This window comes from Ptychodera flava, chromosome 6 (genome assembly GCF_041260155.1).
Source record: "Ptychodera flava strain L36383 chromosome 6, AS_Pfla_20210202, whole genome shotgun sequence".
In the NCBI taxonomy this organism is placed as follows: domain Eukaryota; kingdom Metazoa; phylum Hemichordata; class Enteropneusta; family Ptychoderidae; genus Ptychodera; species Ptychodera flava.
The window spans coordinates 6,307,888-6,334,979 of NC_091933.1; the positions used below are offsets into that span (position 1 = coordinate 6,307,888).

At 37.1% G+C, this 27,092-nt stretch overlaps 1 protein-coding gene across 6 annotated transcripts in view; it reads left to right on the forward strand.

Annotated features, from left to right (window-relative positions):
* Positions 1-27,092, forward strand: part of LOC139134727 (uncharacterized) — an 86,217-nt gene that overhangs the window by 32,404 nt on the left and 26,721 nt on the right. For 5 of the 6 annotated variants that reach the window (XM_070701709.1, XM_070701708.1, XM_070701711.1 and 2 more), the window contains 2 exons: positions 17,629-17,801; positions 25,636-26,490. In XM_070701709.1, the coding sequence (XP_070557810.1) occupies positions 17,670-17,801; positions 25,636-26,490 (987 nt within the window). In that variant the 5' untranslated portion in view covers positions 17,629-17,669. Of the gene's footprint in view, positions 1-7,148; positions 7,354-17,628; positions 17,802-25,635; positions 26,491-27,092 lie in introns of those variants that run through there. The other variant, XM_070701713.1, reaches the window with a different exon arrangement.

Here is a 27,092-nt window from a genome sequence, read left to right on the forward strand (position 1 = left end):
GTGAATGTATATTGGAAACGATATTGGCCTACATGTTGTAAATGAATCTTGATGTAAGTGCTGTGACAGCGTGTTGCAAGAATTCTAAATTTAGTTTAAAGATAGATGTGGCACACAGGTTCTGATGATCGCCATTTCATTAATTGGGGGAAAAGGTAATTGTGATTTGCTGTGTTTCTGAGTTGATGGATTTCTTGCTAATGCATGTTATTACATGTGTTGGGATACTCCTTTGCATTTGACAACATTCCATGCTTCTTGCAATTTTCTGCTGTGTAGATTGGATAGCTGGCGCCATGTGTATAAGCAGAGAATATTCGGTGCATATCAGCATTGCATTGTTATGCGTCAACTCCAGTGTTATACTGCATGTTGTCCTGAAAGCTCTGATTCATGCACTCATCTATACATGTATTGGATTGTATTCGAACTTCAACTGCACTGTCTCCTGACCCTGAATGGAGGCAGATAGAAGTTAACCCTTTTAGCGCAAAAGTCAATTTTTGTCGCCTATATCAAAATTTACACCAGTCAACTTTTTTCTAAATTTTGCTAAAATTTTGATAAAAATCTGAAGCCAATAAAAAGAAATGTTCATTTGATCCAAAATTATCAAAAAAATTACAGAAAAATTCACAAAATTGGTGAAATGTTGCACACAATAATTTTGATGGAAAAAATTGCAGCGCTGAAAGGGTTAAAAAAACAGACGAATAGGACTGATTTGTGATTACTTCGGTGTTTCATAATTCATATGCAATATCAAAAATCAATATTTGTCTGAAAATTTGATGACTTGTAGAAATTAATCATACAGAAAATGTGAAATGAGACCTAGATACGTGTACCAACAACGTCCGCAATGAAAGTACAAAAATTATATGCAAAATGATAGGACCACCAGCAAGTGTACTGAGACAAAATTTGTCTGAATTTCCATTAGCAACAACAAATTTCACTTGCATACTGATATATTTCGTAACAATCCTACAATCACAATCAGGGCTAGAAGTTTAATCAATCATTGTTTTAATAGACTGATGGATATAATGATGGTATATCATTCCGATGGTGGTATATTGTTATTGCTTGTATAAAACTGAGTACTTGTCAGAAATATTGGAAAAGACAAAGAAATTTTGTGTGAAAAATAACAAACATAGTACCTGTCACTATTGTTATGTAGGTCATTCCCCCACACTCATCATGACCTGAGTTCAATTAGTCTAGAACATTCTCAAGGTCACTGCCCTTGATGACCTCACAACCTTGAATTCAATTAGTCATGTTTGGAATGTTCTGGAAAGTTGATTAGTTGTGTAAGGGAGATAATTTTAGAACAGTAATTAGCATGTCAATAAAAGTTCTAGATTGTTCTTATATGCCTTTATAAAAGGGACGTGCACAGCTTCCAGTCAGACTTTTGGGATCGTGTCTCTTGTGTGTTACTAAACTCCAGCAGTAGTCATTCTCAAGACTTTTCAAGACCTTCACTGCCAACGCTGGATTTATACTGTGGACTTTGTGCAACTTCAAGCCTGCAAGCCAAAGGACTATTCATTCATCCGACTGACTGTTACAACTCTGAGACTGGAGCTTTGCCGTCCCAGCTGAGATAAGTAGTCTGTACACTTTAAAGCTTGTACTCTGTCCCTGACTTAGCAATTAGTTTTGTTTTCGTAATAAATTTTGTTCAAACGTTAACTGCTGAGTTCACCCTTTTGTTCGTTTTCTCTGCACGTAACAAATTGGGGCTCGTCCGGGAGACGAATATTTTGAGCCGTTTGACAACATTTTGCCTACCTTTTCAAAACTACTGTATACTGTGAACTCAGCTAAATTCAATCATGGCGGAATTCAAGCCAGACGAATTTATGGATGACCTTGATCAGGACACATTTAATTCCCTCAGAAAAGACAACCTCATAGCACTGGCCAATTTCCTTAAAGTAGATGTCAAAAGATCTATGCGCAAGCGAGAAATACAGTTCAAGATTGCAAAACATTTAGTTAATTCTGGCCATTTTGAGGAGTCTGCCTTAAAAGATTATGAGCCTGAGTCTTCCTTCGAACTCAAAAAATTGGAATTAGAAATACAGGCAGATTTCGAGCTAAAAAAATTGGCATTAGAAAAAGAAAAGAATTACAAATGAAAGAAAAAGAATTACAAATGGAAAAGGAGAGACAGGCATTAGAAAAAGAAAAAATACAAATGCAGTTAGAAATGGAAGAAAGACAGAAAGAGAGGGAATTGGAAATGAAAGAAAAAGAATTGCAAATGGAAGAAAGACAAAGGGAGAAAGAAAGAGAGGAAAAAGAAAAGGAAAGAGAATTAGCAGAACACCGACTGCAGTTAGAAATGAGACGTTTAGAGCTTGGAAAGTCAGGAAAATTCTTCCCTTCAGACAAGTTTGACATCACTAAGCATTTCAGGTTAGTTCCCCCTTTCCAAGAAAAGGATGTTGATAAATATTTCCTTCATTTTGAGAAAATTGCTCAGAGTCTGAACTGGCCTAAGGAGTCCTGGTCTATGCTTTTGCAGAGTGCTTTGGTGGGTAAAGCCAGAGAAATTTACATTCAGTTGTCAGTAGAGCAGGCTTCAAATTATGATTCTGTGAAGGAATTAATTCTCAAGGGCTATGAGTTGGTGCCTGAAGCTTATCGTCAGAAATTTAGGGATTGTGAGAAGGTGAAGGATCAAACTTATGTTGAATTTGCTCGAACAAAAGAACAACTGTTTGATCGTTGGTGTTCTTCGGAAAAGGTCAGTCAGAATTATGACAAATTACGACAACTTGTTTGATTGAGGAATTTAAAAGGTGCATTCGGAGTGACATCAAGACGTTTATCAATGAACAAAAGGCAGATACATTGGAGGTTGCTGCACGTTTGGCCGATGATTATTCATTGACCCACAAATCTTCATTTCTCAGCAAACCATCCCAGTCCTTTTCATACAGAAACAATGCAGGTAAATTTAACTCCTCCTTTTCATCCAAGAATTTTTCAAAGGACAGTAGGAAATCAAATGACAACAGTTCACAAAATTCAAGTAACACCTCCACATCATCAGATCCCAAGTCTCAATCTCCTTCTGACAAACAGTTCGGTACACTTTCTTGTAATTATTGCAAGAAAGACGGCCATTTAATGTCAGAGTGTTTCAAGTTGAAAAGAAAACGTGAAGGTCAAAGTAGTCAAAGTGGATCTAAGCCCACCGGCTTTATTTCTTCATCAACTCAATTAGAGTCTAATAATGTGTGTAACACATTGTCTGAGGTTAAACCCCTCTTATCCCCAATTAATGAGGTCAAGGTCAATTCTTCTCAAGATAGCATTATGGGTATTTTCGAACCATTTATTCACGATGGTTTTATATCACTTTCTAGTGATTTTTCTTCCGCTACCCCTGTCAAAATTTTAAGAGATACCGGGGCTTCCCAGTCTCTTTTGTTGGCAGATACCCTGCCGTTTTCTGAAAAGTCATTTTCAGGTTCTAAAGTTCTTATTAAGGGGTAGATTGTAATGACTACATTCCTGTTCCTCTCCATAATGTCTATTGTCTTCGGACTTTGTTTCTGGACCTGTGGCTTTAGGTATTAGGCCTTTTTTGCCTTTTGAAGGGATTCACCTTCTTCTTGGAAACGACCTTGCTGGGACAAGGTCATTACTAATCCACTTGTGACTGATAATCCTAGTTTAGATCAGAATCCAGAGCCAATAGAGGAAGAAATTCCGGGCCTTTTCCTTCGTGTGCGATTACTCGAGCCATGTCAAAGAAAACTTCCGAGAATCAAATACTCTCAAAAATAATGTCACTGATGTTGACTTAAATGACACCTTTCTCAGTCAGGTGTTTGACACGGATCATTCCGTTATCCCTCGTGGATTTGAAACTTCCAGTAAAACTTCTGCTGACCAAAGTCAGACATTTTCTAGATCAAATCTCATTGCAGAACAACACAAAGACCCAGATATTTTGTCTTTGTTTGACAGGGTAGATGATGAAGATAAAACTTCAGATAGCTCTGTTTCCTATTATACAAAATCTGGTATTCTCATGCGTAAATGGAGACCTCCAGATGTTTTGGTTGATGACGATTGGGCTATAAAACATCAAATTGTGGTTCCAAAGCCCTACCGTGCTGAAATATTGCGCCTGGCCCATGAAACGCCCTGGGCTGGTCACTTAGGAGTCAGGAAAACTTATCATAAAATTCTCAGTCACTTTTATTGGCCTAATCTCAGGCAGACGTAGCAGGACGTAGCACATTTCTGTAAAACTTGTCACACATGTCAAATGGTAGGAAAGCCGAATCAGACCATTCCAAAGGCCCCTTTACAGCCAATTCCTGCATTTCAAGAACCATTTAGTAGGATTCTAATAGACTGTGTTGGGCCCCTACCAAAAACAAGATCAGGAAATGAGTACATGTTGACAATTATGTGTACATCAACTCGGTTTCCAGAAGCCATACCACTGAGAAACATAAAGACAAAGACTATAGTGAGAGCTTTAGTAAAATTTTTCACTTTATTTGGCCTCCCTAAATGTGTCCAGTCCGATCAAGGCTCCAACTTTATGTCTGGTATTTTTCAACAAGTAATGGATCAGCTAGGCATTAAACAGTATAGGTCATCCGCCTATCATCCAGAAAGTCAGGGTGCTCTTGAGCGATTTCATCAAACTTTGAAAACCATGATTAGGACCTACTGTTTCGATACAGAGAAGCAGTGGGATGAAGGAATTCATTTTCTGCTCTTTGCTGTTAGAGAGTCAATTCAGGAGTCTCTTGGTTTTAGCCCATTTGAGCTTGTATTTGGACATACAGTCCGTGGCCCACTTAAGCTCGTTAAAGAGAAATTCCTATCAGACGATGATGATTGTCTGAATATTTTGCAATATGTGTCAGATTTTCGTACGAAACTCTCTAAAGCATGTGAATTAGCCAGAGAAAATCTTGAGTCATCTCAGCAGTCAATGAAAATCAAATATGATAAAAGCACCTCAAAACGGAAGTTTGAACCAGGTCAAAAGGTTCTTGTTCTACTTCCGATTCCTGGCAAACCACTCCATGCTCGTTACTTTGGGCCATATCTAATTGATAAGAAATTGAGTGATTTAAATTACATCATAATAACACCTGACAGGCGAAAACAAAAACAGCTATGTCACATAAATATGCTTAAGCCATATTTGGATAGGGATAATCCTACTATAACTCAGCCTGTCAGTGCAGTCAGTTCAAACCATTATGAAGATAGTGATACTGAAACTGACTTGAGTGCAAATACTCTAAACTCAAAGCTGGGCTCGGTCAAGCTTCAGAACTCAGAAATCCTGGAGAAGCTGGAGTCTACAAAGTTGGCACACCTCCAGCCAGAACAACAACAACAGGTGAAAGAACTGCTCCACGAATATAAACACCTATTTCAAGATGTTCCAACGAGGACAAACGTCATCTATCACGACGTTGATGTTGGGGACAGTAAGCCTGTAAAACAACACCCATACAGACTGAATCCAACAAAAGCGAAATATCTCCAGGAAGAAGTCAAATACCTGCTGGACAATGACTTTATTGAACCCAGTAAAAGTAACTGGAGTTCGCCGTGCATACTTGTTCCCAAATCAGATCACAGTTATCGTATGTGCACGGACTTTAGGAAGGTCAACACTTTAACAAAGACAGACACTTTCCCAATCCCGAGGATTGATGACTGCATCGACCGAGTGGGAAAAGCCAAGTATGTGACGAAATTTGACCTACTGAAGGGATTTTGGCAAGTCCCTCTGACGGATCGTGCTCGTGAAATATCCGCCTTTGTTACACCAGACGGATTGTTCCAGTACAAGGTGATGCCATTCGGAATGAAGAACTCTCCGGCAACGTTCCAACGGATGATCAACGACGTCATATCCGGCTAGACGGGTGTGCAGCTTACGTTGACGACGTCATCCTGTATAGTGACACCTGGGAGGAACACATTAAGCTCATGCGGAAGTTCTTCGAGAGACTGAGTAAAGCAATGTTGACTGTCAACCTTGCCAAATCTGAGTTTGGTTGGGCGAGGGTAACTTACCTCGGACATACTGTAGGACAGGGTGAGGTAAAACCTGTTGATGCCAAAATCAGTGCCATTTCAAGTTTTCCCATACCAAACTGCAAACGACAACTGATGCGCTTTCTCGGTATGGCTGGTTACTACAGAAAATTCTGTCCAAATTTCTCCACAATTACTGAGCCTTTGACTAACTTACTTAAAAAGAAAGTAAAGTTTGTTTGGTCAGAGCAATGCCAACAGGCATTTGATACACTTAAAGCCATACTGCAAAGTGCCCCAGTGTTGTCTGCACCAGATTTCACTTTGCCATTCAAATTAGCTGTAGATGCTAGTGATACGGCTGCTGGTGCTGTTTTATTGCAAGAGGATAGTCATGGTATAGATCATCCTGTTTGCTATTTTTCACGCAAATTTAAAAAATCCCAGAGAAACTACTCTACAATTGAAAAAGAGTGTTTATCTTTGATATTAGCTTTACAGCATTTTGAAGTTTATGTTACTTCTTCAAATCAGCCAATAGTGGTTTATATTGATCACAACCCTCTTGTCTTTCTACAGAAATTTAAAGGCAAAAATCAGAGATTGCTAAGATGGAGTTTAATGTTACAGGAGTTTAATCTTGACATTAGACTATCAAAGGCAGAGACAATTTAATTGCAGACTGTCTCTCTCGTATTTAGAGTTTATTGTTGTTCACTTTCAAGAAATTTTATTGTTGTTCACTTTCAAGAAACTTTACTTTAGAGTAAAACAAATTTGAGTACTTAAATCCTTTTCAAGATTACATTTGTAAAAGAAAGATTTTTCTTTGAAAAATTTTCTTTTTTTGAAGAGGGGTGTGTTATGTAGGTCATTCCCCCCACACTCATCATGACCTGAGTTCAATTAGTCTAGAACATTCTCAAGGTCACTGCCCTTGATGAGCCTCACAACCTTGAATTCAATTAGTCATGTTTGGAATGTTCTGGAAAGTTGATTAGTTGTGTAAGGGAGATAATTTTAGAACAGTAATTAGCATGTCAATAAAAGTTCTAGATTGTTCTTATATGCCTTTATAAAAGGGACGTGCACAGCTTCCAGTCAGACTTTTGGGATCGTGTCTCTTGTGTGTTACTAAACTCCAGCAGTAGTCATTCTCAAGACTTTTCAAGACCTTCACTGTCAACGCTGGATTTATACTGTGGACTTTGTGCAGCTTCAAGCCTGCAAGCCAAAGGACTATTCATTCATCCGACTGACTGTTACAACTCTGAGACTGGAGCTTTGCCGTCCCAGCTGAGATAAGTAGTCTGTACACTTTTAAAGCTTGTACTCTGTCCCTGACTTAGCAATTAGTTTTGTTTTCGTAATAAATTTTGTTTAAACGTTAACTGCTGAGTTCACCCTTTTGTTCGTTTTCTCTGCACGTACCACTATTCAGTACAAATGTCATGATAGGTACATAAAAGTCACATGTTAAGTTATCCAACAAAAAGCTTGAGTGATATACATGTAGTCTATAAACATATCCCAAATTGACCAAATTTGTGTGAATATCTGATGGCATGACAATATCGTCATGTGCATGATCCTATCTATACTTTAGTAAAAGATCCTAAAGTGGCAATGAGCGCTACACAGTGGTCAACCTCTGGCCAATATATCAGGCTCAGCTAATATTCATTGTATTCACAGATTTAGAGTAAAACATACATGTTGCTGCATGCCAGAAAAAGTTTTAAAAAAACATGTAGGTCGTACATTGTAGTTTACATCTACCGGTACCTATAAAAAATTTAGCTTGCTTTCATCTCATTGGAAACGTCTCTCCAAATTCCCAGTAAAGTGATCAAATTTAATTTAGTTTCAGTGTTATAATGGTTCATTGAAGTTTAATTTTGATTCATTATGGCTCCCCCAAGCTATAAAACAGCCAGACTCCAAACTTTGATCAACATGTTTCCACATTAAAAACATCAATCATGGCTACATGTATGTAGCTCACACATATGTCGCTGTTACCATGACAATGGCCATGTAGTATTCGGGCACTCCAATAACTTTTAAGTACATTGACTGTTTCAATAAACATTTACTTGCTGGAAGGTAACACTCTGATATTTGATAGAGGGAGCATATTGTATCGTTTCATATCTCGAACGTTTTTTTATGATGATTTATTGCTTTGTTTTTCACTTTACAGCATTATGTAGTATTATAACCTCCCAGTTTTCCTTGAGAAAAAAATTTCCTTTCAATGCTATCATATCAATCTTCTGTCCTCCAAGGTTTGGCATTTCACAACCACAATGTCAAAGCCATTTTGAAAATACAACATATTCAGGTCCAGTTCTTGATGAACTTGGAGTTCCAATAGGGTCCCTCAAGTTCTGTGTTATTTGTCATTTGTTCAGTGCCCTTCAGTACTCTGAGTATATAGGGGTTATTTATGAAATATCAAAATTAGATTCAATATTATATATGTCTGTGAACTGGAATTATTGCAACATTTTGTGAGATGTTTTGGGTAAAAGAACAAACGTCTAGCAAAACAAAACTAGGTGTAGGTTATAAAAGATATTTCCATTTTGACTTCATATTTATGTATTTAAAAATTGAAGCACATTTTTCATTGGTAAACATTTAGCTTTAATTACACTTCAAAGCAGTCAGTTTTTAACATTTTTTCTCCAAAACGTAAAGTGTTATTTGTCTACAGGTCAAGTCACTATGACATTACATTTGTATACTTGAACAAATACTTTTGGTTTACTTCCATGTTACACCTGCCCTGCTTCTAGTTCTAAAACTATTCTGAGGAACAAGTATGTCACCATTTTAAAATGAACTTATAAAGTATAGAGTGTTTTGTCAAAGCCACTGTACAGTGTAGTCAGTGAACTGACTGGCACTGTGTCAATGCTGTGTACACAGACTGTGCTGTGCATGCATCACTTTGACAGTGCTGTAATTGTATAAGGTGATGTTATGTGTACCGTACATATACATCTGTCTGACGTATGCTTTCAACCAGTTGTGCAAATCCAAACTTGCAGAAGTTTCTGCAGAGAATATGCATCATGAAGTCACATCATTGGCTTTGTTGTTCTTTTATATTGATATTTTATTTATTTTATATATGTATCAGTGTATAAAGCTTAAACGACACTTAATTGTGACAGATATTTCATCCGAGCTTTTTGAAGAGCTTGTACACATTTTCTTGACAAAGAACATTACAAGTTTTGTGAAAAAAATTAGAATTAAAAAAATGGACCACCCTCTTTGTGACAACTTTTAGCTGTTGCCGATTATCTTTTTGTACATGTACCATCTGATAGATTCTGAGGCTTCATTCTCTTCTTTGTCACAGATGGAAAAGTTGCCAATGTGGTAACCATGGCAACATATCCCATCTGAGAACGGGTATTAGCTTGTAATCAAAAATTAATAGCAAAGATTTGTCGACAGATCACAAAGGCAGTAACTAGATACCTATCTTTGAGAAATTAGTCTTAAATTATTTAGCATTCCCAGTAACTGTAGATTTTAGTTCGCCACAAGATCTGTACACTGTACTGATGAATATTTTCCTAGGCGTGCATCTTTCCAGTTTATCTAGGTGTGCGTCAGTTACTGCAGAGAATAATATCAATAGCATGAGGGGGTTGTGTTTCCATAATGGCTTGGAAATCATCTAGTCAAATACATTATTTGTAATTGTTGCAATTTTACGATGGAAAGTAATTCAAAACTCTAATATTCAAGACTGCAAATATCTCTCACAAGGATTTTAGGGGATTTGAATCGTATTTCAGTTCAGAAGTTATCACTTAGTATGTATACAACATGAGATGTGTTTGTAAGCGAAGTTGGGATTGGTAATATTTGTTCAATTGTGTGCTAAGAGTTTTGCACTCACTGTGACTTGAACAGACATTTTCCTTCTCATGAATGTGTGTGTGCAGCATTTTGAACTGATCAATCCTGGCTGTCTGAAATCGTGTATCTGTGTGTACAAGAGTGCATATGTGTATTTATAATACATGTATGGAGCTTTGCATGTCAACAATTTGTCATCACTTTCAGACCTGTTTTTCTAACAGCTTCATTTCTCTAATTGATCAAAATCCTCATCTATCTATTTATCCATTCCCAAGCCCAATACTGATCCGTCTACCTAGCCATTCAACGAATCCATCCATCAATCCATTCCCTCTTTTCAATCAGTCAACCTATTTGCCGGGATTTTACCCTGGCGCGCTTCTTTTTTCGCATTCCTGGAATTCTCATCGATCCATTCATCTGTATCGTTCACTTTTACTGAGGAGCAGTGAAATCTGTGCCATTCTGAACCATGATGAAAGTAGACTTCACTTTTCATTTGCATATCACCTTGGAGATGTCACTAAAGTGATGTAGAAGAGTTTGTCGCTGGTGTTCCCCAGGCCTTTCAAAACCATACACAGACAGGTCAAATAGATATTATATAAGCTGTAAGGATATTATTAAAGCACGGCGGTAAACTCTATCTATGAATACAGCTGCCATGAACAAAACACACATACATGTACACTAATTAAGATTGGTGTAAAAAATGCATCACAGGTTACGTTGATGAGTAGCAGAGGGAAGCTGTACTTCAAACGGTGACTGCATCCAAGGAAATAGCTTTGATTCCCAAAACATTAAATTCATCATGTAATGTGTAAATTATCAAATAGATAGATGTCGGTATAGTTTTTTTTTGCCACTGGTCAACTGATAGTGTTACAGAAGACTACATGTATGTTTTGTTTTAGCTCTTAATGGGTAGACATTCATGTAGACAATTTAAAAGTTTAATTTATGCGTAAAATTATTGTCATCGTAAAAAATTTGCATGTGATTGTACAGTTTTCTAAACATGATGAGATGTAGTAATTCATGATGATTTCGACTGATTGAACTCATGCACTTTTGCTATCATTGCTGGCAATATTCATTTGTTCATGACACTTTGCCCTGTTTACATGTTTTCTTTGAAAAATTTTAGTTCATTTATTGCTGACATACTTAAAGACAGTGAAAATAAGTCAATTTTGAGCATGTTAGAATTGACATGGCTGACGTCCTAGACATGGTGTTTAAACTGTGGTTTTGCATGTTTTGGTATTGGATGTATCTCTATATTTTACCAGGGCACCATGAGTAGGAATGTTGTTGGGTCCAGGATGGTAACCCCCGATCATCTTCCACATGTACCGTATTGTACCAGGACCATAGTGCCAGTTGGTTGGTGGGAAACATTCTTGTAGTAACTGTCCAGGGGGTTATGACCCTGATACAGTGTTGTCATCCAGGTCGAGTAATGAGCTCCCACAGGGAGTGAGAAAATTCAAATGAAGCTAAAAACCCCCACATTCAAGTTAGTTCAAAAATTCTTCTTTGCATACAGGTTCAAATAGAAATATCTTTACCTTTCTGGTATCACAGTCAGACAAGATGAAATGAGGAAATTTTAAAAGATGTCATTTCAAAGATGTGAGTCCATTCAGGGCATAGTTTACTCTATCACCCTAATCTTTTTAACTTTATTATTATCCAATGTGCATGCAAATACAGTAAGGTACTGTGAGCTTCCTCTACTACAATATGCAAAAGCTCAAAAAGAAAATTCTTCTGAGTTTCTGTGTCCTATGACGCCATGCTATAATCAAACAATCTTTATTACCTCAGGTCAACCTAGGGCACTGTGTGAAAAGAATTATCAAAAGTACCATGGCCAGCTGGACATTTGATTTTTATAGTGATTCCTAGAATGAGGTGATAGATATTATATGGGAACCCAGCATTGAAAATACAAACAACCTTATAGCAAGTAACTGTGACTGTGTGGATCTGGCATTAACATGCTGCATTTTTGCAGTCCTCATGTGTCCACAGAACTCCAAAAAAGTCTCAAAACTTAACTTTTATTGATTTGCATTGATTTTCGTGTTTAATTGCCTCTCCATTATGCCATTTTACTCGCTTTTGGCCTTGGTACAGCACTCGGCCACGATAACGACAAGATATTGATTGCTAATAGACTCAGTGCCGATATATGGAAATGTAGAGATCAGTTTATCAGATGAACAGTCTTAAGAACAGAATTTACCGGCGAGCAGCAACTTTCAAAACTGCTCAGGTATATCTGAATCGCAAATAATGCCGTGAGAGCAAAATGTCAGTATTTCTTGCCATGTAAAGTGTGGCAGTACTGACATGATATGGTAAATGTTTACTTTGATGTGGAGCGCTGCTGTCCACAAGAGAATTATAGAAGATATGTCATGATTAATATCCTAATTACTCTACAGAGTAATCTTTTATTGTCTCCTTGACGTGTCTGTTGTGCAATTTTCAATTTGAAGACTCTTTGAAGTCAGTGAGGTGTGATTTGAATGTCATCTATCAATGAAAATGATATTCATTCCTGCACTTTTATATGGATTACATGTAACTCTGCATTAATGGTATGAAAACAGAGCAGCCATTATCTGAATGAAGACAAAGCCGAGTGAAAGTCTGGTCATATCTTTATCTTAGTACAGATCAAATCAAGATGCAAGATATTGTGAGAAACATTTCTCTTTACATTTAGAAGTAGTAATTTAGGTTCCCATGGACACAGTCTGGCGGGGACTTATAAATTGGGTTCTGTCTGTCTGTCCCTCCATCTGTCCATCAGCGGCCATTTCTCTGTTATCCCGAGCCGATTTTTTTCAAACTGTGTGCAAGGATAAAGTACTATGGCATACATATGCATGTAAATTTATTTTGCAATACAATCCAATATGGTCACCTGGCAGCCATTTTGTTAGGTTTTTACATGTTTTTGAACCATAATTCAACTGTCCTTGAACAGATTTCATTCAAACTTGGCACACAGTCATTGCATTGTAGTGAGCATGTGCATTTCAATTAATAATGCGAGCAGGGACTGTGTCATCAGCAGTGACTTGTTTTACTTGTTTCAACTCTAGTATCATGGTTTTAATAACATTCATATCAAGATCCCAATGCATACATTCTGTCAGCTGTGACCCCATGTTTTAAATATTTAAAGCATCCTCAAGCTTGTCAAAAACTTTTATTGTCATTGATACAGACGAAAGATTCATAATTCTTCTGTCAAGAAAGAAAAATTTTAGAATAGTCATTTTTTGTTGTTTTTTTGCGATATTTGTAAAGTGTCTCCAACAAATAATTGTGTTTGTACTTGTTTTCTCTCTGTTATTTTTCCATCAGAATTATAAATGATGATAAATTGTTCAAATGTGGATCGTGTGGTTGTGAACAACAACGTTGTAGACACTTTGGAAGCAGTGAAATCTCTCAGTCTGTTACATGCATCTTCTTATCCTCAGGCTAAAATCTTTTGCATATAAGTGTTTTGTAGCATACATGTAGCTTTCCCCATTGAGAGACAGTACATTTCATATTCAGTTAAAAACAAAACAAAAACAAATCTTTCAAATTGGTACATCACCACTTCAATCCAATCAAAACCACTTGTAATGATCAGTTTTCTAGGGAGTATTTATTGAAAACAAAACTCAGTGCACCACAGTAGAGCTGCTATTACTGCAAAGTGGAAACCCGACACCCCTATTAAAGAATGAAATGATCCACTAGATGATTGATTCCCATGTTTTGTCCAGTGCTATACATGAAAACTCTATACCACACAGATACATTAATACGCCGATACTGGAAGGCAACAGTGCTGTTGAAGTTATTTCAAAGCTTGTTCTACAACTAAGGTTTAAAACGCCAAACTACAATTTGTAGGTAATGTCACATTTTTGTTCCAAAATATTCGATCTGCACTCTATTAAGGGCAGTACACAATTCACATATTAGAACTTTATGCTGCATACCGGTACTGTACAGTGTGTAAATACCGGTATAATAGTTATGAACATAACCTAAGACATCGACAATACCTAGTTTATGAATCGTTAACTTTTGTCACACTCATATTGTATTGCTCATTGTGATGAGTATGGTAGAACTGCAAGAAAAATGTCTGTGCTTGCAAACACACATTGTCAAATACATGTACACGTGTGTGCATGTGTTCACTAAAATGCTGTAATAATTAGGTGCATGTGCATTTATACCGGTAGAGCCACATTTCATTTTCTGTTGAAAGTAATTTTGATGGATAATCAGGCTCTGGTTTTTGTTGTGTGTTCATCTATGAGAAGATCTTTCCTTTTGAAAGTGGAAGATTAATCAGATGATGTGCATTGTGAAAGATAATTTTCCCAAAGTCTATTACGTTCTCATATCTTCAATAGGAAAGCTGCACAAAAAGGAGTACATAACTATGTGTCTTTTATGAGCGAAAAGTCTGATATTTTATTTAAAGGTCACACAGTTTATTTTGTCCCGTATCAAACAGTAGTGCAAATGGTTTTGAATGAATCATAATGCAATAAAACTCAGCAGACTTGGCTGTATAGAAATCTATCAGTTTATAGTTTTGAGATATGCCGTCTCGTTGCGTCAGCTGCGGTATCCATGATTGTACCAGTGATTCTGAATTATTTAAGCATCTCTGAAAAGCATACCTTTTACATTATATGCAGTGCCTTTGCAAATACAAGATATGAAAATTTTAATGTAATTGTGCAGAATCTGTAAAGATAAAGGACAGAACATTTCTGAGTCCCTGTTTAGATAAACAAAATTGAGCTGGAGGTGTCTTCTTGCATATCTAATTACCAACATTAAATCTTAATGGACATTGGAGCAAATACTTAGTACCAGACATTCTAATCTTTTTGCCAGCGTGAGCTTGCATTAAATTGCTCACCGTATGATTTTGTCTGCGATAAGGTTTGGCATATTAAGTAATTTGGTCATTATCCAATGACCAAATCTTTGATTTTGATTAGTGTTTATGGGGCAATATACCATCATGTAAGAATGTAGACTGTGTGTGTGTGTGAGAGTCTTGCTGCCTGAACATGCTGACAATCAATGAAAAATTGTTAAATGTATGTATGATATGTTTTTGTAGTTGTTACTTGGTATTCCCATCACAGTCTACTTGCTTTTTTCCCAGGAAACACATGCTATTAAAATGCATGTCTTTTACAGGCCTCAGCAGAAGCACTTGTATGTGTCAATCTTTGTGACAGCTACATGCCAAATGTTCCAAGCAAAATCCAAGTTCTTGGAAATGTCCTCATTTCAATATGTACATTTGCATAAGGCACTTTGCTAAACACCAATACAGTATGGGTATAAAATTGTCAATTGCCCCACAGTCACACTCACAGTGTGACAAATGTTTTGAATTTTGATGTCTCTATATCACTGTGAATTTCTATATTCATCACTAGCACACATTTCCTCAACTCTTCCACAGTCGTCAATTGTGCCAGTTTACAAGTTTCAAAGGTGTATTACCCAGATAAAATGAAATTAAAATGACCTATGACCTGTCATGACCCGGGAAATGAACTCTAGTATTTCCTACACAATGGTCACAAGGTAATTACAGTACATGTGTGCCTGATTTTATAATAGGGGGTTCAGCTTCCTCCTCGTCGATATGATCATCGTTATATAATTAACTTGTATTTTTGAGTCTATGATTTATTATTGCTACATTCTTTAATGGCATAAAGTCATTATAAAACGAGCATTTTACGAGCGATGCTCTCAGTATTAAGATAGAAGATTTGACGTATGTTCAAGAAAGTTTTAGAGTTTTGTTCAAACTTTTACCCCAAGGGCAGTTAAAACCGTTCTCTATTTGAAGAAGAAAAATCAAGGGTAATGACTTGATTAATTTTGGGATAAGTGATAATAGACAAATTTATACCTAAAATTTATTAATATTTGAAAATCAAAATGGCTGCTGTATATGTATACATGTTTTGTTTGTTAAATCTGTGAGAGAATTAAAATTCTGATTTTCACAAAAACAAGACAATAAAAACACCGTGTACTCCACCGTCTTCAAATTGAGTCCAGAAAAGCAACAGATCAGAAAAGTTCCTGAACAATTTTGTGAATCCAAATGACTGTGACTTTTAATTGCATTGAAAATTTCAAGGAGGAAGCATTTCTCTAGAAATGTTGAAAGGAAGTAAAATCAAACATGTGAATGAAAACATGAAATTAAGTACAGATAATAAAAAACTAGGCCATATTACCGGTATATTGTACGTGCTGAAATTATTAGTGTAATGGCAGTAATTTGAATTTTTGAACAGCAAACTGAAAATTCACAGAATGCAGTCCCATGTTCTGTATTGATAATGCAATGTAAATATGTGTTGTTTATGTGTCACCGACCTCTAGTAGTGCAGTTTCTTCATTATGGTTAGGGAATTAACACACAACAATTTTACATCAAAGCTGATGCAAATTGACTTCACTTTTATTGTATCTCTTGTACCCTATCATAAAAATTTATGTCTTCTTAAGGCTTGTCGGCAGAAGGTCATGGACGGGTTGTGATCGTTTTGATTGCTGGTCGTGACAGACGACTTTAAGGCAGCTTAATTTGTAAGAAAAGCATAAACAACTCCTGAGTTTGGGTAATTTTTGTCTGACAGGGTGTAATTTAAAAACATTGGTTTTCTAGATTTGTGTGAGAAATAATTTTACCTTCAGATTGCAAGTCAATGAGCTGAATCACACTTACTGCAGTGGCATGTGGTGTCACAATGCCAAATAGGATTTATAATCGTTCACCCTGGATCTTACCAGCTATAATGATCTCAGAAATATCTAAATCAAATTTACTCGCATCATGGTTCTTGCGTCAGACCTTCGCTGTCTGTCCACCTTCAGTAATCAAAATTACTCTGCCGTGATAAAAAACAACCGAAGTTTGTGCAAAAGCAGGTGAAGCAGGCATAATTGCCAAAAGGAAATTCAATCTTAGAATTACATTAGATTTAACACAGACCATTTATCGCCACACTTGGATAGTCCAACATGAGTCACATGACAGATTTACTTTCAAAGTCTGTGAGAGGCAATGTCCTGAGACTGCCGACATTTCCCCCGGTGGGAGGGAAATCTCTAGGAAAGGAGCCTGGTGCCGTCGCAATTACTCATGAGTGCCACATCCAGTTAGATGTGAAATTGGCCGCATCATAACATCTTCGGATCTGCAGGTGAACTTCTTACACTGTATGAATTGTTATGGCATCAGATGCTGCAGCAGTAACTTTGATCATAATTCCTAGACTCTGTAGAACTGAACTGTTGTGCATTTTTCAATGATCTTTCACATTTTCCTTTTTATTTTCTGCGTGGGAGACTGTCTATTCAAGAGTGTCTGTACACCGTAAAAATCAAACAGCATGCATTGATCTTTCTCCCACTCACCATCACAACTCCTATAAATGTTTTTTGACTTCAAGGTAAAGTGGTGATTTCATCTAATAGACTCCTCGGCCAAGCGCCAGATTATTGTCTCTCCCACACACACTCATTCTCACACAAACACAGCATCCTTCATCTTTCTGCTACTCAGCTGCTATGACTTCATCTAATACGCTAACTCTATTTTACTTTTTGGTGCGTCAGACCGTATCCTCGCTATGATTTTATGGTGACTCACAGAGGGGATGAAGATGGAAGAACAACTATTTGGCAGTATTCGTCAGAGCCCGGAGTACTTTGTCTGGTGTGATCCATACCCTGTGAAGTTGGTGAAGAACGATGAAGACAATCTAGGAGTTAAAGTGAGAACAATGCAGGTATGTGTATTTCACTTTTAATACTATCAAGCAATTACCAAAGGGCTATTATTATGTAGGTGTAATAATATTTCCATTAATCTTGAATTGTCATCAGACTACAATTATTAATTATTTCAGAGTTCTGTATGAATTGGTAGGGATGATTTGATAATAAAACGACGAGAGAAATGTTGAAATTGGAATTCGAATCAATGATAATCCTGTTTGCCTGAAAAGTACTTACAATAGAACTTCTCAAATGGTATATAAGGACCTTTTAATGTAGCAAAGAAGCGAAAACTGATTACTGTTGTGTTGTCTGTTCCATGAAAAAGTCATCAAGTACTCACAAATTATATTGCCATGAAACGCTGACAAGGTTAGCAGTTTTTGGTCGGCAAAGTTTTGCTGCCGTACACCTGCTCCCCACACTTCAATCTGAAAACCATCGCAGAGTATGTATTCAAATCATCTGTACAAGTAACCCTGTATCTGTCAGGATGTGTAATCCACTTGAAAAACGTGAAAATATTGCCCTTTTATAGGCTTTTTTGTACTTTCTACAAAAAATGACATAGATCTAGATAATATTATCACATTAGTGATTACAGTGGTCGGGGAAGGGGTTGATGACTTAATGATGATGATGATGATGATGTTGATGAAGATGATGATGATGATGATGATGGTAATGATATAAACTTAGATGGAAAGGTATAATCACAGATAAGAACTTAAATATGACGACAACAGCATTGTCATCACCCCCACATAACTTCCACTGACATCATATCACCATCAACACAGACTTGTTCACTGTCTTAGACAGTGAACAAAGATGTGAATAAAGTCTGTGTTGATGGTGATATGATGTCAGTGGAAGTTATGTGGTGGTGATGACAATGCTGTTGTCCTCATATTTAAGTTCTTATCTGTGATTATACCTTTCCATCAGTGCAAATTGTCTTCAGACATGGTGGATTTTGACAGGGTGTCTAAATTGACATTGTCAGGTACAGTCAAAATGTTAAATCTACCGGTATTGTCAATGAGTTGGTCATACTGATTGTAGCCATGGCCAGTATTGCACTTTTTTAAAAATGTTGATAGACAGATAGCTAAACAGATCATTTTTACTTGACAAAACTTTTCTGTATGTGTATAATTTCTCAATGAGGATAATACTCTGTGTAATTGATTGCTACTGACTGGTTTTCATGGTAAGAGATTAATTAGTAGAATCAAATCAAATTTTGCAGGCTGGATCGGCATGGTATCTCACCACTGATTCACATTTGCATTTTGGCAACCGCAAATAACGTAACCAGATGTGAATAATGTCCATAGTTCTGTTTGATTTGGGTCAGAGATCTATCAAACAGGCCATCACTTGCTGATACAGCTTGGTGTAATATTTTTAGGTGGTTATATCTCGAGCAATCTAATAGATTACCAAAGCATGATTGATCGCCCCATGTTTGAATTCTTAATACAGTTTGCAAGCCCCCATTATATGTACATATATCAGTATTTGACAGAATGAATTGAAGTCTGACCTTCTATTGACATTAAAAGGCTAGGCAGTGTGGACCGGATAGGGCTTTTGTTGACAAAGTTGTATCAGGAGAAAGGGTCCTGACCGGGGCATGGCCCACAGCTGTGTGATGAAGATACCGGTATGTAAAAAAGTATATCTGGTCTTTTATCACATGTGCTTCGGGAAAAGTAAAGCCAATTCTGCGAGATTTTATCCAATAAAAACTGCCGTGAAATTTCAGTGCCTTTTTCTTTCCAAAATCACCAATCACATCGCAGAGACGAACAAGAAATACCATACCTTGCACTGATTTGTTTCAAAACAGAATGCCTTCAGGTTAGGAATAGGTGTGAACTACCAGTTAGCACAAATTATTCTCTTCATGCATTCTTACCGTATTTTGATAAGCATATAGCTAGAGTTTTTGTACTCATGGCTTTTTCAGGTAATTAAACGTAGGCCCAAAGTCTGGTTTACAGGGGAAAAATATGCACAAATATGAACTTTAATTTATCCATAACATTCCGTGTATGTGTACATCAATGTACAGGTTTTAGTGAAAGGGTCAATCAGGTCACTGCATAGTAGTTGGCAGTTTACAGCAGAAGAAACAGACAGACACCTACCTGTAGTCATTTTCATGTTGATTACCGGTACACCGTGGTTGTATATGGTAGATGTGTTGATATTCAACACACAATATCTAGAAGGCCAGTTGCTGTAACTGTTGATAGTTGCTTCACTATTTTTGCTTTTAATGTCAAATATAGTTTCTTATTCCACTCTTCTGCTACCCAAAGCATGTTTGAGATGCAGTGGAACTTGTCAACCAAGCCTTTACATGTGCAAACTACATGTTAATTGTTGACAAGTGATCGCTAGTCTGGATTAGAATTCCAATGTCAACAATGACTGAGTGCATTTTACATGTACATGTAGGCGCTGCGTTGACAAGCTAAATAGTTGGTGGTTTATGCTTTAGGCAGTAGAACAAGAAGTTACAATTTACATACAAAAAATAGTAAGAAAAATCATCAAAAGTTATAGCTTCTGGCTCTTGAAACTTTCTCTCTTTTTATGCATCAAAACTAAAGTGTCAAATCTTTATCATCAATTCAACTGTAAAGAAATTTCAAATCAGAAATTCGAACCATCAAATTTTAGAAGCAAACTGACATAAAATATTATTTTATTATTGCTGCTATTATGAAACAAGAATTATTATACTGTTAAGTTTTTATACAAATATATCAATGGTTCCGCTCTTATGAACAGAAACTATTATTATACAGTGTACCATTAACTGTTCTTTTGCCAGTAGAGGGCAAATTAGTAAACATAGATCACAACATCATCTTTAACATATTTTCTAGACTGTAACTTCCTCACATACGACTCAAAAATGGTGCTTTTCAAAACACTGCTAAACTCGCAGTGTGCCACTACATGTCCTGTATTCCAATGTGTGGTATGTCATTTTAATGTACTTCGCAGCTTGAAAATGAACAACAATCTTTTGCTCAAACTTCCCTCAAGCAAACTTTTAAAATCAAGTATAAAAATCAAAAACCAATTACCTATATTTGAGTTCAAAATGTGCCACCATCACTGTGTTATCTCTATAGGAGAAAATAAAATTCCAGATTTTCAGAAAACTAATCGGTGAAAACTTAATATACTCCACAAGCTTTGAAAATGAACCCCCCACAATTTGTAGACTGAAAGAACATGGCAAAAGTGTGAGAGTGGATCCAAATATCCTTCCCAGAAGTGTATTCTACCTTAACAGCACATAATGCAATGAATGACATTATCACACATAACTCTAAAAAAATACAAACAGTGAAACTGTATAACTATACAAGATGGATCTGCAAAAGAAACGTATCATGGCAGGTTATTGGCATCTAGAAAATGATCTCATAGTAAGGTCAGACAGTTAAACTGTAATCACCATAATTACAAGCAAGGCCAACCTTTTCAGAATAATAGTTTGATCTTATATTTTTTTTTCAACGATTCATATTCACTGCCTAGTTAGTCCCCACAGACACCGTCCGGGGGGACTTATAGGTTTGGTCATGTCCGTGCGTGCGTGCGTGCGTGCGTGCGTGTGTGCGTGCGTGCGTCCGTCCGTCCGTCCGTTCACGCAGATATCTCAGAGATGCAAGAAGCGATTTCATTCAAACTTGGTACAAGGATTACTTCATATGTCATACAGATGCACGTTGATTTGTTTTGTGATACGATCCAATATGGCCGCCAGGCGGCCATTTTATTACAATTTTTTCATGTACAGAGCCATAACTCAGACATGTTTCAACCGATTTTATTCAAAGTTGGTACAAGGACATTGACCAATGTCATAGATATGCACGTCAATTTGTTTTATGATACGATCCAATATGGCCGCCAGGCGGCCATTTTATTACAATTTTTTCATGTACAGAGCCATAACTCAGACATGTTTCAACCAATTTTATTCAAAGTTGGTACAAGTACATTGACTGATGTCATAGATATGCACGTCAATTTGTTATGTGATACGATCCAATATGGCCGCCAGGCGGCCATTTTATTAAGATTTTTTCATGTACAGAGCCATAACTCAGACATGTTTCAACCGATTTTATTCAAAAATGGTACAAGGACATTGACCAATGTCATAGATATGTACGTCAATTTGTTTTGTGATACAACCCAATATGGCCGCCAGGCGGCCATTTTATTACGATTTTTTTCATATACAGAGCCATAACTCAGACATGTTTCAACCGATTTTATTCAAAGTTGGTACAAGGACATTGAATAATGTCATAGATATGCACGTCAATTTGTTTTGTGATACGATCCAATATGGCTTCTGTGTGGCCATTTTATTACAATTTTTTCATATACAGAGCCATAACTCAAACATGTTTCCACCATTTTATTCAAAGTTGGTACAAGGACATTGACCTATGTCATACATATGTACGTCGATTTGTTATGTGATGCGATCCAATATGGCTGCGTTGCGGCCATTTTGTTACTATTATTTCATGTACAGAGCCGTAATACTCTCAGGCATATCTCAACCGATTTTATTTAAAGTTGATACAAGGACATTAACCTATGTTATACTTATGTATGTCATTTTGTTTCATGATATGATCCAATATGGCTGCATGGCAGCCATTTTGTTACAATTTTTTTGTGTCCTTAACCAAAACTTGGGCATGTCTCAACTAATTTTATTCACCGATTTTATTCATTGTACAAGGACATTGACCTATGTCATACATATGCACATTGATTTGTTTAATGATACAATCCAATATGGCCACCGTGTGGCCATTTTTTTCCCGATTTTTTCATGTCCGAAACCATAACTCAGACATGTATCAAGCAAATTTATTCAAAGTTGGTACAAGGACATTGACTTATTTATACATATGTATGTCGATTGGTTTCACGAGATGGTCCAATATGGCCACATGGTAGCAATTTTGTTATGGTTGTTTCATGTCGAGACCCATAACTCTGGCAAGTTTCAACTGATCTGATTCAAAGTTGGTACATGTACATTGACTTACGTCATACATATACATGTTGATTTTTTAAACAGTAAGATCAAATATCGCTGCATGGCGGTGATTTTGTTACAATTTTCAAATGTACAGAGCCATAACTCAGACATATTTCCACCAGTATCATTCAAAGTTGGTACAAGGACATTGACCTATTTCATACATATGCTCGTCAATTTGTTTCACGTCATGTAGCAGTAACATGTCAATTATTGAAGTTTCATAAGTAGGCTGATATGTCAAGAAATACGGACTGCATCAAATTCATGAAACTTTATACAGATGTTAACTGATGTTAAGCTCACATTGCTTTAACATTGAAAAAGACATTTATCAGTGTCATTTTAATTAATTTGTAATTGCATAAGTAATGAACTTTCCTAGTTAGGGTGATATAGCCACAAATTAATACAACATCAAATGTGATGAAACTTGGTACAGAAGTTGATCTCAGAGTGTTGTAAATACTGCATCAAACTTTATGAAATATGGTACCAGTGATAATCTGTCAAGTGCTAGAATTGTATGCAAAAATGTTTTGCAACATCCTGTTGATTAATTTCTAGTTGACTCATTTTCTGAACTTTAGGATGGTGGCCTTCATGGGTTTTATGTTTTCATCACCATGGAACTCATTCTTGGCCATTGAGCGCCATCTGTATCAAAGTATTTTTATCACAGACCTAATTAATGAAGAGGACTTTATCCTCTCTGAGGACCTGTAATCAAAGTACCCATTAACAAGTGGGGACTGTGTCATCAACGATGACTTGTTCACATTAAATTTCAATCAGACAAGACTGCTTGAAATGATATAAACAATACAGTTTTCTCTCTGGAATGAATTCAGTCTTTTTTGCCAAAATGTGCTCATCAGTGAGATAAAAAGTGATAAAAGAATGAGTTTATGTCAGCTTTAAAATCTGAGTGAATTGAAAGCTATTCTGTATCAGAGAAACTCAACGTACTGTTTGAACCAAAAGAAAAAAAAATTGAACGATTCTTCCCACTGATAAGATTATGTCGGTGATTTTCAAAACGGAGATTGAGCCAGGATGTCACAGATGGTGTATTGGTCTTGTTTATCACTAGAAGGGTATTTCTCTTCCACAACCTGATGTGTACTGGGGGCTTATACAGCTAAAGATGTCACTTTTCAGTTAAGCACTTGTACTACTCTGTATTGTCTTATGAGTCACCAATGTGATATGATATACCGGTAGTCAGTGCAGCTTAAACCGTATCAGCAGCCATGCAAGGTTTTCAGTGAACATTTTTGTCTCATGTGAGCTCAAGAAATTATTTACATATTTATAAATGCAACACAATTCAATTGTCGCTTCTTTGAAAACATGCAAGAAGTACAGAAAAAGGAGTGAGTACAAGTAAAAGTCCTCCATGATGCTTGCTTGTGAAATCATGTGTTGGTTAATTTCGACATTGAAATGGAATGGAATCATCCATATTAACATTAACAAGCTATTGTATATTGTCTTTTTGAATTATTTTTGGCCAAGGACTTTTCACCTTTCTGAATGTCGGTCTTTAATTGCTATGTTCATGGTTCATTCTTACTTTCGTTTTAAAGTGTTTACAGAAAGCAGTTAACTTTTAACATGCATATAATGTACTTGCTTTGATATGCTGGGGAAATTTTCTTCCATTCCGCATTATTGTGTGCCTTGGAGGATCTCATGGCCATCAATGCATCATGCATATATGTACATGTACAACCCAGAACATTCAAACTGCTCCATTATAGATGTAGACTTTGGATGCATTTGGTTGTTGCCATGACGACAGTGTGTTGCTACTCGCCATGTATACAATCTTTACCTGCATTTTCACTGCTTGTAACGGCTCATGTCGGGTTATGTTTTTATAGCTCATAAGACAGGCAAACCACCCTCCTCCCCCTCCCCCTTGCTTATGCATGGAAACTTTAGATAGAGCATTTCCCATCTTCTGTACATGCGTATCCCCCTCATAAAAACTGCACTAGCTGTCATTCAAGTTAAGCCATTGCACTTACCGGTACATTGACAGATTTTTTTTCTACTTCTGTTGTAACTGTTATAAATCAGCCACTCATGACAGACAACTTGTCTGTTTCATAGGGCCTGCGTATATTAGCTACTATTATTATACTGTAATACTTTATCTATATTGAAGAAAAATTTAACTTATTTTTGTATCACACTTTTATTACCACAAATGTGATGTAAATCCTATATTTACAAGCAAGCAATAAAAAATATTATTATTATTATTATATGAAAAACATAAAGACCATACAGGGAGATTTTTAATCTATAGCATGCTAAAGTCAACACCACCTACCCACTTTTGTATGATTCTATGTTTAGATTTTGTCAGTCATTATCACCCTAGGTAGGAGACCTTTAAGTGTGTGTGTGATGGAAACTGACAGAGTCTGCGAGCAATGAATAATTCATAAGACATTGGTCTCACTGGAGACGAGAAAAATCAAACCAGAGTTTCCAGATTATTCAGGGGTTCCCTCTGTCGGCATTCTTAGATGTGGTGTTGCTGATTTGGACCAAGTGCGGTGTTTACCACTGCAGTGGTTAGAATCAAACCCTGTCACAGCAATAGAAAGGCTGCACATTAGCTTCTATGTACCGTACTTTCTGCATTGCTGTGGAAATAATTGTGAGCCTTAGTACATGCTGTAAGGTCAGCATTTCTATAAAAAGCAAATGTTCGCATTGTTTTCTTTTACCAGGGACGACTCAACCCTGAGGAGAGCTACACACTCATCACACAAGTCAGAGAGACATGTTCAGAGCAGAGACGAGAGAAGCTTAATGCAGGGTACCGGATTGTGGCCGGCAACGGTGTGGACATCACCCGCATGAACCAGGAAGAGGTGCTGAAAGCCCTGACCAGTTACAGAGATGGGGCAATGGACCTACACGTTAGCTACCCTCTGAGGTTAAAAGACAACATTGTGGATGACGCGGCGCCTAATGATGCCCATGAAAGGGGGACATCAATTAAATTTTTTGATGGCAGAAATTCCTTGGATAATCAAGTGTCCAAAATGATCAAGGCAAAGTCAGAACACTGCAAATCTAGTGAGAGTGAGCACTCTGTGTCGCTGAAAAGCATGTCCGATTCGGAACAGCCAAAGTCAGAACAGATAACGGAATCGGCGGTTGTGTCTGTCCAGAGAAAAGGATCCGGGGACGCGTCTGAAAGTCTGGGTCACCATGTCAAAAGGGACAGACACAGGCAACCATTTTCTGGGATCTATAAATTGACAGAAAGTTCAGATCCTGGAGACAGAGAAGTGAGTGGGAGGGTATCAAGACGCCACGGAAAACAATTTGCAAACAGCACCAGCAGTCCAAGTCATTCATCGCAGAGTTTGCCCACAATGCCAACCTATCAGAATTCACCAACAAGGTCCGCTGCTCTGCATCGTCCTCCCATGCAGAAGACAGTGTCAAACCCTGAAGAACTTTATGACATCACCCTGGAGGAGCCCCACCTCATTGTCTGGGATGACCCTTCGAAAGGAATTGAAATTGACAGAGATGCAGACGGAAAGCTTGGGTTCAGGTACAAAGAAGTACAGGTGAGTTTATGGGTATGCTGTGTTACAGTGTTTGAAATGTCATCTGGTACATCATAGTAACCTCAACACAATTAATATTTTACCTTTGTTATGTGTACTGGTCTATCTTGAAAAGGTTCCATATTATATCATATCATATCAAGTGATGTTTAAATGGCCAGTAATGCTAACTTTTGATGATTTTTTCGTTATTTTTATTTTGTATGTCAACTGCAACTTCTTATTCCACCCCCAAAAGAATGTTTACTTACTATTTAGCTTCTCAACCTATCGCCTACTGTATACGTGTTAAATGCATTGTTATTGTTTGCATAATTCTAATTCGGACCAGAATTCATTTTCAACAATAACAATGCAGTTTACACACATATACCGGCTCAGTTTACAAGCTGAATTCTGTGTATATCACCGTGCCTTGGGGGGGGGGGGGGGGGGGGGGGGGGGGGGGGGGGGGGGGGGGGGGGGGGGGGGGGGGGGGGGGGGGGGGGGGGGGGGTAAATCCAGGATTTATGGTTGACATGGAAAACAAAAATGGTTAAAAAAGTTATCAAAAGTTAGCATTACTGGCCCTTTAATGATGCTTCACACTTTTGAAAGGGCAG